This window comes from Protopterus annectens, chromosome 14.part0 (genome assembly GCF_019279795.1).
Source record: "Protopterus annectens isolate FY-2018-M chromosome 14.part0, PAN1.0, whole genome shotgun sequence".
In the NCBI taxonomy this organism is placed as follows: Eukaryota; Metazoa; Chordata; order Ceratodontiformes; family Protopteridae; genus Protopterus; species Protopterus annectens.
The window spans coordinates 1,157,789,606-1,157,802,731 of NC_056748.1; the positions used below are offsets into that span (position 1 = coordinate 1,157,789,606).

At 38.8% G+C, this 13,126-nt stretch overlaps 1 protein-coding gene across 2 annotated transcripts in view; it reads left to right on the forward strand.

Moving 5' to 3' along the window:
- LOC122789471 (microsomal triglyceride transfer protein large subunit-like) overlaps window positions 1-13,126 on the forward strand; it is a 1,260,333-nt gene that overhangs the window by 125,322 nt on the left and 1,121,885 nt on the right. For both annotated transcript variants that reach the window (XM_044056964.1, XM_044056965.1), the window contains exon 3: window positions 1,678-1,821. In XM_044056964.1, the coding sequence (XP_043912899.1) occupies window positions 1,678-1,821 (144 nt within the window). The remainder of the gene's footprint in view (window positions 1-1,677; window positions 1,822-13,126) is intronic.

Sequence of the window (13,126 nt, forward strand, 5' to 3'; positions counted from 1 at the left end):
GAACCCACATGGTTAGAATTGCTGGAGCCATGTCAGACTCCAAACCAGTTACAAGTGGCGTCCCACAAGGCTTAGTCCTGGGACCTCTCTTGTTCGGTATATATTTCTCGGAGGTACAGGCCAACACGGAAGGACTGTGGCTGACCAAGTTTGCAGACGACTGCAAACTGGGCGCCATAATCGACACTCCAGCCGACACAAGCATCCTCCAAAGGGCCTCATAGAAACAGACAACTGGTGCCAGAGCCATGGCCTCAAGCTAAATGCCAAAAGTGTATAGTCATCCCCTTTAAAACAAAGTGCCCACAAATTACCACATAGGTGGTAATCCATTAAGTACAGAAGAAGTAATTAGGGACCTGGGGACCAAAGTTGACAGCAATCTCTCATTTGACAGGTAGTTAGAAAAACATTTTATATAGCCCACCTAATCATGAAGGGATTCACATCTAGATCAGGGGAGGTCATCGTGCCTCTTTACTCATCCCTCATCAGGCCCATAATTGAGTACAATGCCCCTTTTGGGATGTACCTTACCAGACAACTGCAGCAACTGGAAAGACCCCAGAAGTACCTCACCAAGAGGATCAAAGGGCTCAAACAGATGCCATATGCTGCCAGGTTAAATAAACCAGCTCTACTCAGTGGCATTCCGCCTGCTCAGAGGCGATCTGTGCCTGACGTATAAAGCCATGTCCAACCTGGAATTAATGGACATGCTGCACCTCAGAAAATCCAAATCCCATGAGACTTGAACCTCAGCACTGAAATAAATAGGACATGCTGGAGGGACAGATTCATAACCCAGAGGCTCCCTTCACTCTGGAATAAAATCCTAGTCCAGGTTAGGCAGAGTCCCTCATTGACTCTCTTCAAGAGGAATCTTGATGAGTGGATGGGAGATCGATCACTTCTGTGTCACTGTTAGACAGAGGCACAGTATACTAACCTAGAAAAAGGGCATAACAAAATTATTTTAAAATGGGTGGCGAAAGCCAAACACACTCTGGCTAGGCTTATAAATGCCCTAAGGCAGATAGCCTAGTATGAACCTATGAACCAGATTACCAAATTTTTGGTCAAGTCTTCTCAGTACAAAATTAAGATGTGCACTTCTACTTAAAGGGCATGACTTTAATGTAACAAAGTGGATTATTAAGATTCTGACAATGTTTAAAAGCGTTCATGTTTAAAGTACAACAAACAATGGATCTGTGCAGTGTATTGTGAAACATGCTTAGTAAATGGCTGTGTTGTAGGTTTTGTCTATTAGAATTTGTTGAGCAGGATAGAGTCCTAATCACAATAAATCAGTTCCAGTCTCAGACCAGATAAAGCTGATATCAAAACACACAAAAAAGACATTAAAAAGAAAAGATTTTAATTGGTTCACAAATGAGTAGCTTTCATGAGGAACCTTCTGGATTGCAGTGCAAAACTCAAACCTGCAAATGGATTGTCTGCAGAACTTCCAAATGATCTCAGTCCTGTTTCCTTTTAAGTGTTCTAACTGTGGTAATATAGTTGGCTGATATGAAGGTTTCTTTATAGTCATTGTTGGCATTAGCTTCAGTTTGCCACATGAAGCTTTTTCTAAAATGTCTCCCTAGCTAACCTCCCTTTTGCAGTTCCAAAGTAAGTACACTGCAGAACTCATAGTATTTCTGTGTTGATTAGTTTCAGGAACTGAAAGTGTTTAATGTGACTGAACGTACCGAAAGTGAAAACATATTCCTTGGAACCTCTGGTGATGCATTACTTGGACAGAACAATGCAGCTGCCCTCAAGATCCCTATGCTGTTCCACTGGAATAGGGGAAAGGTAAGACATGGAAGTATCTGCTTTAGCATTCATAATTAGTTCAGTTTTTGTTTGTTGGTATCCACATGCAATTATATGGACTACTGCTTCTTGTTCACTTGCTTGTTATTCGAAGATTTGTATTGAGGGAGTTTTTGTTATGTGTTTAGGTAGGCAAAGTCTGCTGTAGTTGTCTGTTACTCATTAGATTACTGTTGTGCAACCCTAGAGTTAGAGAGAGTTTGTGTGTGTGTGTGTGTGTGTGTGTGTGTGTGTGTGTGTGTGTGTGTGTGTGTGTGTGTGTGTGTGTGTGTGTGTGTGTGTGTGTGTGTGTGTGTGTGTGGGGGGTTTACTTTTATATGCTCAACATTATCTATACCATATCTGGTAATGCTGACATTACAGCATCAAATCTCACAATGTTGAAAACCCAAAACGATGTAGCAGTGTGAATCCTGAAAGTCCCCATGTTTTGTACCCAGGAACAAGCGCTAACATGAGTCATAAAGGAGTTTGGCATTCTGTGTTTCTGCCATTGTGAGTTTCAGTGTGATGTCAGCATTAATGTCGAGCATCTTATATTAAATTGTGTGTGTGTGTGTGTGTGTGTGTGTGTATATATACATATATATATATATATATATATATATATATATATATATATATATATATATATATATATAAAATATATGTGTATATTTATGTTTAACAGGTCTAAACATTACAAAAACTATAATTTATAATAATTTACATATTTATTATAATTAATGATCCCTTGCTTTCTTAAGTCTTGTCATCAGCATCGCCATAAAACATTGCCTCGCGGTAAACTCAAAGGCAGTGTTACAAGATTATAGCAAAAGTATTATAACCAAAAAGTATACAGTTTTTCTACTGAAAGAAATGCATACAAAAGATCAGGTAATTTGGATGCAGTTAATGTGTACTGTGTTTAATAGTAATTGATTCTCTGCCTTTTTATTAGTGATACCTCCTAACTGTCCAGATTTTTTTCAGAATATCCAGATTATTTTTGGTCGGTTTCAAAAAATAATTGGTGGTTTTCTAGAAAATCACTGGACTGATTTGTTTTCTTCACTTTTTAAAAAAAAATACATTTTCAAATCCTGACACTTGAGATGGGCAGAAAAAATAAAAATAAAACGTGGTACGTTAATGCAAAACTAAATCAACGTACCTGATTTTCCTTGTATTTTTCCTGTCCTGGCTTCTGGTAGCTGTCAAGTGTCCCGATTTGAAAAATGTATGCTACAGCCATAATCTGAATAACAAACTATGCTAAGTACATGAATATGTACATGAATATTTATGAAGAAGGGGCGGTGGCCTAATGGTTAAGGTGTTTGCCTTACAAACACAAGGTGCAGTGTTTGAGTCCTGATAATTGGCAGTTTAAATGGCTCACAAATGCTGCTTAGCTTAGTACTAATCTATGAATCTAAATAAAGAAATAGTTATCCTTCTTGACTCCCTCTTCTTTGGAAATCCTGTGGAATGATAGTGACAGCACTCGGACCTCTTGTTCAGAGTTCACAAGAGTTCAATCGACCACGGATGGAGATCGTGAAAGGATTACCCCAGTGTTACCCTTCAGTCACTGCACAACAGAGAGGCAGCAAAAAACAAATACTCAAGGTAGTTCCCCCATGGCGAAGGGGGCGTAAAAGTAAAAACCATAAAACCTATTTGACTAAGTGGGTAAACAGTTGTAGCTGTGAAAAAAAAGAGGTGTTTTTTTAAACATTGTTCACAAATTTATAGGTTCAAAGGTGTTTACTAGGCTAATGACCATAAGGGCCTTTTTAAGTGTAGCTATGCATCTCAAATCTCTGATGAGCTCTGATACCCTTGATAAGTGTAAGCAGGGGCCTGGGAGATGAAACATTTATAAGCAGTGGCCTGGGAGATGAACCCCTTACAAGCAGGGGCCTGGGGGACGAAACATTTACCAGCAGGGGCCTGGAAGATGAACCATTTACAGGTTGCCTATGTTCATTGGAAACATAGGTGCCAACACAGGGATAAATGTCCTGTTCCCCATCCAACTGTCCAAGCTGCACTTAAATTGGATTAGGGAGGAACTTTGCTTTACATGGATGGGGGACCTGTTCCATATATGGGGTAGTCTGTGGAATATATACCTATCTCTCCACCATATTCTATTTATATCACAGGCAAGGTCTTTAGAATGGGTAATTCTGGTGCTGTTTCTTTTGTGACTATGCAGGAGGTCCGTCAGACTGGGGTCTGACAATGTCCTGTATGCTAGGCATAGATCTCCCCTCAAAAGCCTGTAGGAGACAGAACACAGGGATATGACATTTTACTTGCACCCTGTATTCTTTTAGTGAGGTACCTCTGTGGACATTCCAGTTGTTGGATATGCCTGGTTAAGTACATACCAAAGGTAGCATTTTACTCAGTGATAGATATGATGAATGCCAAATACTGTGGAACAATGACTTCCTTGGACTTAGATGCCATACATTTGTTTATATGTTAGTTACCAAGGGTGGATGACTTCCAAAAGGGCACTATTATGCATTTCTTGATATTTAGTTTTAGTCCATGGCTTTGACACCAGTTGTTTGTCTGTGTCAGCCCCTCCTGGAGAACATTTGTGTCAGTATGGGATTCAATGAGAGCTCCTAATTTGCAATCATCTGCAAAATTTAGTCAGCCAGAGACCACTAACATTGGCCTTGACTTCAGAGAAGTTGATGCCAAAAATGAGCGGTCTGAGGACTGATCCCTGAGGGGCTTTACTTGTGACTGGCCTCCTTGTAGAGGTGGATTCCCCAATTCTAACTTCTTGGGTTCTGTCTGTGAGCCAGTTGGCTCTCCACCGGGTGACATGCGAGTTTGTACCTAACCTCTTGAGTTTGTCAGCAAAGCCCGAGTGGGATTTTCTGTCATATGTATTGGCCAGGTAAAGGTAGGCAGCATGAGCCATTTTTCCCTCATCCATTGCTTTGGTTACCTTCTCAAAGAAGTCTACCAGATTGAGTAGGCATGATCTGCCCTTGACAAAATCAAACTGGGTTGGATCTAGTGTGTGTAGGTTTAGTACATCTCTGTTGATCATTTCGATGATAATTCTTTCCATGGCTTTACATATAAGACTAGTGAGACTTATGTGTCTGTAATTTCCACGATCTGTAGATGACCCACCTTTGTGAAGAGGGATGACTCATTGCTGTTCTCCATTTATGAGCCACAAAGACTGTTTGGAGGCTACAGTTAAATAGTAATTCCAGAGGCCCTGCAAGGTCATGTTTCATGCTATTTAGAAGGTATCCCAGGATACTGTCTGGGCCCATTGATGCAGTGTTCTTCGTCTTGGAGAGAGCGTTAAAGACCTGTTCCCTAGTGATAATAGGGTGAGTTAGGTTGAGGGAGAGAGAGGGGTAAAGATGGAGCTGAATTTATCAGCCAGGACGTTTGCTATTTCTTCAGGCTCAGTGTAGGTGGCTCCATTTACAATGAGCTTTGCACACACTTCTACATTGGCTTTGAGGCTGCGGACATAACTAAAGAATGCATTGTAGTTGTCCTTGACCTGGGAGGCCAAACTTGCCTCAATTTTGGCTTTGGTAGACTTTATTTGTCCTCTGAGTTGTTGGTTTAGTTTGATGAGAGTGTTTTTATCCTGCTGGGTGCTGCACCTCCTACTTTTTGCCATGATTTTCTTCCTTCTGTTGTAGAGCCTATTGATTTTGTGATTCCACCAGTGTTGCTTGTTTCTTGAGTTAATTCTGTACTTCTTCCTGGTGAGTACAGCCTATTAACATCCTTGTACAGGGTTTCTGTGAACTGTTCTGCATAGGCAGTGGTATTCACAGAGTTATGGGGCCCTGAAATTTTGCCAAGTTATCACTTAGTAGCAGGAGGTTAGCCTTAGAGTAGTTCCTGAATATTCCAGGTTAAGCTGGGGATCACAGTTTTATTTTTACTTCAAAGGCGACCATTTTGTGTTCTGAAATTACCATGGAAGGTATTACAGTAGGGGGTGTGCAGCACTCTCCCATATTAATGAGGACCAGGTCCAGTATTGACTGTCTGGTCCAGGGAGTTTGTGTGTACAAAATCCAGGAATCTCTGTTCCTGTACGTTTTGCCAACAGAGTAGCTTTAAGTGTATAGCATAATTATGATTATTTATGTAAATATTTAGAATTATCCAGGCTTTTTGAAGCATGCATAGTGATTTCAGTTTGTGTTGCTCTTCAAGGCATTTTTCTGAATATGTTTATATTGTTTAACTTTGTAATTTCATTGGATAAATTATTCCTTGACCCTTCTACCAATGAAAACTCTAAATTTCTTCTGCTGAGGAAAATCACTCATTCTTTAGGTGGAGGCAAAGACCAATAAAAACAGTTATGTTGTGAAATGAAGTTATCTGCATTTGTGTATAACACAGGTGCCATTAATTGTTTTCTTGTTGTCAGCATACTTCTCCTGATAGAGTTTGCCCATTTGCCATGCTTCAGTGAGCAATTGTCATGGTAACCGGGGTAGTTACAAGCAGTTAAAACCCAAATACCAAGACCAATGTGTTTTGTTGCACTCAGCTGATTCATACATTTGCAGAGTGTTAGCACCAGCTTTATTCCGCATTGCCACAGCCACTGGGAAGATTGCGTAGTCTTAGATAACCATGTGACAGTGAGATCAGATTTTGGTACGTCATTGTCCATTCCTGGTTTTTTTTTGTTTTTTTTTGTATACAGAACACCATATTGCATCAAACCTTACTAATAGACTAAAGGTAGCAGTTGCTTCTGTAATCTGTATCTCTAGTTCAGCGAATACCATGATTTTTGAGTCTTGCTATGGTATGGAACAAAGTGCCAAGAACAGGAATGTACAGTCTTTAAGGCATCAAACTTTTATACAAAGAAATACAGGCAGAGTTTCTTAGCTGATGTTTCAGTTGTTGCTTTGGACCATCCACTATCACTACAGAAACCTTTTCAAAAATCTGGATCTCTGCTGAAAATGTCTCTCTGACTTTTAGAGCATAATTCATTTGGATGATGGAGCTCTCTTTGCAGGGTAAACTTATAGTGGGTGGCATTTTTCCCTCACAACAAGATAACTCCCATTTCGATTCTCAGCTGGGGTCCCTTCTGAGTTGAGTCTGCATGCCCCGCCTATGTTCGCAAGGATTTTGTCTAGTTAGCCTGGTTTCTTCCCACCTCCCAAAGACATGGTGAAGGCTGATTGGTTACTCTAAATTCTCATGGGCATGTATGTGGTGTATCAATTAACTGAATGAAAGGCTTAGAATCTCTTTCCATTCCCCATTTGATTTAGCATAGGAGTAGCATGCCACTCATAAGCATGGATTGCTTCCTTTCTGAAGCTGTGTGCTAACCATGGTGGCAAAAGGAAGGCTGGCACTTTATCGTGTGATGTGGTTACAGTTCATGTTGTTCACAATCATATGGTAACATGCAGGCCTTTATCTGTAAAACTATACATCTAATGAATACAAGATAAAGGCATTACAGAAAATGTCCACTCATATATATCTCTGTATGTCTGTAATGTGAATCTTCTAAATCTTTTTATTTTACAATTCACAGTTAAATGAAAAAAATAAATAAATGAAAAGTGTACATACTGATTCTGTTTTTCCTTTCGTTGCTAACCTAGAAAAAACAATGCATTATTCTTGCTGGAATTTGAAAATAGAGGGGTGTGGGGGTGTGTTTCTGTACAGTGCATCTTCACTACTGTCAGTACAATACCTTCAGTAGTAATACATAATCAGTAAGGTTGGGAAGCGGTGATTTACAGTCTTATCATATATGAATGGAGCAGCATTACAGAAAAAGTACCACAAATCAAATTACTTTCAGTAACTAAATATCTGGTGCAGTGTGCCAGTAAATAAACAACTATGTAGAAGATTTCAAAGGTTGTAACAAGTTGGCAATTAAGTACATGTGAGTTGCTGAATGTTAATGATGTGTATTAATATGCAAAAAGATTAATCTCAGGAGCTGAGTGAAGCAAAGCTAGGAAAAGAACATGACAAGTTGGTTATGCTCAGAAAAAATCTGATAATTATGTCGCTTCAGCTACTCCAAAAGCTGTAAGACACTTAGCACTGCAACCTAGGGTGTGATCAGAAGTGAAGTGTTTCTTTGATCAGCCAACAGCTTTAAAAGTAAACACTTTACTCTGTCACACTTTTTTTGGTAGCAAAAAGTGAATTACAGCTTACAAAGCTGTCAAAGGTTTTGGATACTGTTCTGTGCTGATTGCCATGTGCATTGCAGTGTGATACTGGAGCATAACAAAAGGTGTTACAATGTGCTTAAGATGCTTAACTTTTTGCCAGTTTCAAACCATAGTCACTGTTCTCCACGTACTATAGATTCAATAGTAACTGTAATCACTGTCCTCCATGTACTCTAGATTCAGCAGTAACCATGATCACTGTGATCTATGTACTTTAGATTCATTAGTAACCATAATCACTGTGATCAATTTACGATAAATCCAGTTGTAACCATAATGGGTCTACTTCTACATACTGAATTTGCACTTCTCTTAATTGGAAAAATTGACAACACAGCTTCACTGAAGCTCCATTAAACCAAAACCATGGACTACCGAACTTCTTTCCTTGGGAAACAAGCTATTTGGCTGCCAGGTAAAATAACTCAATAGAAAGAAATGAAACCGACCCAAGTGGGGAGCTTCGCCACCCCCAACCCCCTAACTAAATATTCCAACTTGGAGATCACACTACATGGGGAAAAGGGTGAAGTTCACCCTGGTGTCCAAGTGGTTCACTTCCCAGGGAAAGAAGTCTAGTAGTCAGTGGTTTCAGTTTAATGGAGCGTCAGTGAAGTCGTGTTGTTAGTTTCCAATTCAGAGGAATGTAAATTCAATAAGTAGAAGTAGACCCACAGTAGTAACCATAATCACTGTGCTCCATGTACTATAGATTCAGTAGTAACCATAATCACTGTAATCTATGACGTAACCATAATCACTGTGATCTATGTACTACAGATTCAGTAGTAACAGTAATCACTGTGTTCCGTGTACTATAGATTCAGTAGTAACCATAATCACTGTGATCCATGTACTATAGATTCAGTAGTAACCATAATCACTGTGATCTATGAAGTAACCATAATCACTGTGATCTATGTACTACAGATTCAGTAATAACCATAATCACTGTGCTCCATGTACTATAGATTCAGTAGTAACAATAATCACTGTGTTCCATGTACTATAGATTCAGTAGTAACCATAATCACTGTGTTCTGTGTACTATAGATTCAGTAGTAACCATAATCACTGTGATCTATGTACTACAGATTCAGTAGTAACCATAATCATTGTGTTCCATGTACTATAGATTCAGTAGTAACCATAATACTGTGATCCATGTACTACAGATTCTGTAGTAACCATAATCACTGTGTTCCATGTACTATAGATTCAGTAGTAACCATAATCACTGTGATCCATGTACTACAGATTCAGTAGTAACCATAATCACTGTGATCCATGTACTACAGATTCATTAGTAACCATAATCACTGTGATCTACATACTACAGATTCAGGAGTAACCATAATCATTGTGATGTATGTACTACAGATTCAGTAGTAATCATAATCACTGTGCTCCATTTACTATAGATTCAGTAGTAACCATAATCACTCTGCTCCATTTACTGTAGGTTCAAATGTAGCCATAATCACTATGATCTATGTACTGCAGATTCAGTAATAAGCATAATAACTGTGCTGTGTATACTACAGATTCAGGAGTAACTGTAATCACTGTGGTCCATGTACTACAGATCAGTAGTAACCATAATAAAAATAGGTAAACTGGAAGTTTGGTTTGACTTTTAGCAGTTGTGAATGCTTTAAAACAGTCTGTTTTATGTAAAGGAGGAGTTTCTACTTGAAAACTGCTTATTCTGAAGAGCTTTTGAGCTTTGTGGAGAGATGGCTTCTACCTCAGGCTGTATCTCCAATTTTTGAGGCTGGTTACATGGCTGTGAAGACTGGCATAACATTTAGGTTTGAATAGTGGATGTTAGGTGTATCCTTTCTAGTTAATAAGGAAGCCAGAGTGTGGTAGTACAGCCTGGCATAACATTTAGGTTTGAATAGTGGATGTTAGGTGTATCCTTTCTAGTTAATAAGGAAGCCAGAGTATCGTAGTAAATTAAACCGAAGAGCTTAAAAATTTAAGGAACAGTTATCATAAGCCCATAGGTAAATACTAGACTTATCAGTCTGCTGACTATTACAAGTGTAGCCAATGACCAGGCTCAATCCCTGTACATAGAATATGTGAAGTAAAGACCTTAACCATCATGCTAACTCCTCCCCTCACAGCAGTACATTTCTTTATGTGAAATCATTTGGCTGTAGCCAGGATTTGTCTGTCATGGATTTGTGTGCATTAGACTATGATGAACCTACTTTATTCAAAAGGATGTCTAAAAAAGAGGATTTACAGCAGATGCAGCCTGTGTTAATGACAAACTAGTACTCCAGTTGAGGAATGTCTTATGTGATAATTTAATAAAGGTGTTAAAAAAATTGCTTTCTCAGAGCCTTCCCCATCTCCTTAGGTAAAAAGACAAACCATTTTAGTGCAGCATTACAGCACACTACTGACCTAGACTATGTCCTTGTGGATATGTAGGCTGAGGCTAAGTGAAGGATCAAATCAGTGTCCCAGGTACCTGAACTAATCTACCCTATTCATTACAGCCCCATAGCACCTGCAGATAACTGAGCCTGCTGGTAAATTACCAACTATAACACTTCAGATCTACTAAGGTAGATTGATAGCTGCCATTCTGGAAAATTCTTTTTATGTATCAGTGTGTGTATATGTAGCTTTAAGAAGCTATATATGGGCTTGCACAAATGTTTAAGTACAGAGCACTGCCATTTTGTAGTTAGCTGTTAGGATGTGAACATGCTTGTGAGTAAAGTCTGTCTGTTATTCAGTTTGTTTATATTTTAGGAATCTGCTATTCATCCTGATATGTGTAATAAAGCATCTAAACAAAATATCTTGCCTACTTCATCTTCCATGCCAAGAGGATGAGTGACATGGTGTCAGAAGTGGGATGCGGGGTTAAAGGAGGCATGGTTCAACCAACAAATGGCCAGAAAGAACTCCAGTTTCTCTGACTCGAATTAGAGAGGCATCCGGCTACAATTGGAGGAATATAGAGGAGTAGATCAACCAGATAATGGCACACTTCACAAAACAGGTCAGAAACAAATTTCAGATGTTAAAACTTGCTCAAATAAGTTCTTATTCGCAAAATATAAAACAAAATATACAGTATGCTCTAAACGATATTAAAATTAATTGAAATGTCCGATATTGCTAGGATTATTCAAATTACTAAGGAAAATGTTTGAAATAAAGTCAGAATTACTTAAAACGAATATGTTTTGCTCAGCATGTATTTTTCATGTTAAATAAGGCTATCTGAGTTACAAGAAGTGTATGAAGTGTTCGCACATTTGAGCATTATTACAGTACAGTTATTTTGCAAAATACAGCCATTTTAGGGCATATCTCGCAAAGCATTGTTTCAAACAGTTTATTGTGCATTTGAATGCTACTGCAAACTGCTGATTGAAGTTTGTTTGTATACAAGTAAAAGGGCCATATTTTCAGTGTATTTGTACATACTTTGTTGGCATGGCAGACGGATTTCAAAAACCAGGTCCATTAGTGTTTGATGCTAATATTGCAGAGAACTGGAGAGTGTTTGTATAAGAGTATGACATTTTCATACAGGCTGCATTTTCTAATAAAGATGACTGTACAAAGGCATTCATTATTCTTCTGGGTCAGAAACCATATAAAGGGAAGATTAATTTGTGTATGCATCAGCTATCTATGCAGGAGAGCAGGAAAACTGTCATATTGTTGTACAGGCTGAGTCAAGGGAGAACTCTGAGTGCTTAAAACATAAATTTAGAGAAATGTGTAACCCCCAGACACACATTACAATGGAAAGGCACTTATTTTATACAAGAGATCAAAAGCCTGGTGAAACTTTTGCAGTATATATAGGTGACCTGAGAAATAAAGTTAAAATGTGTAGATTTGGTGATCTAAAGGATGAGTTGATAAAAGACAGACTTGTGTATGGTATTAAAAATGGTGCTGTGAGAAAGATTTGGCTTTGTGACAGTGATTTAACTTTGAATAAGGCCATTGAGATTTGTCAGATATACGAGCTCACAGAAAAGCACACAAATATGCTATCTAATGAGAGATGCATTTTCCCAGTAATCTCTAGAGCTCACGTTGATAGCATGCAGCTTGTGGTTAAAAGAAACAGGCTCAAGCACATGGCAGCAACTGTAGCCCCTGCAGCACTCACTGGTAATCCCCAGAGCTTTCCAGTGCATTCCAGAAACTGCACAGTCTCAGTAAGGCATAAGAGCGAGTCAGCAAACTCAAACCAAGGGCACAGCACCTAGTTTCATTGTTAACTGTTGTAATTGTGGTGGAAGCCATGAGTCTAAAAAGGAAAAGTGCTTAGCTTTTGGTCAACAGTGCCACAAATGTAATAAATGGAATCACTTAAAACATTTTTGTAAATCAAAAGAATGTGTGTGCTTTTTTATTAAAAGGGAACATTTTAAGAAATGATTTGATCAGTTAGAGAGCTGTGACCCTACTTTTCATGTTGATGGTGTGTCAATGCTTAGTGAAATAGTTAATGCAGTAGATTTATGGGCCAAGAATGAAATTTATTGTGCTGTTTGGATAAATGGCAATCCAATAGAGCTCAAAGTTGACACAGGCTCTAAGTGCAATGTTATGTCAGCAGATACATTTGCCAGAGTATGTCTTGGTGAAAGGCATGACTTGACAAAGTGTGCAAAGCTTGTTACCTATGGTGGGGAAGAAATTCATATGGAAGGCTCAGTAATGCTTTCATGTTACTCTGCTGACAGATGCTACGACTTGTTACTCTATGTGGTTAAGAGGCAAGTCCAGTCATTCTTAGGGCTCAGAGACACTTTGAACATGGAACTGCTTTCATTTAACAAGGAAGTCCATCATGTTAGCTTAAAAGACCACAGTTCTAAGTTTTCCCAGTCCATTTTTCTTTATGTACTGATCTCTTTGAAGACAAACTAGGCAAGCTTCCAGTTGTGTACTCCATGAGGTTAGACCCAGATGTCAGTCCAGTTATCAGGCCAGCTCACAGAGTTCTAGTAGCTATTCAGGACAGAGTCAAGGCCGAGTTAGACAAAATGGTATGACAAGTT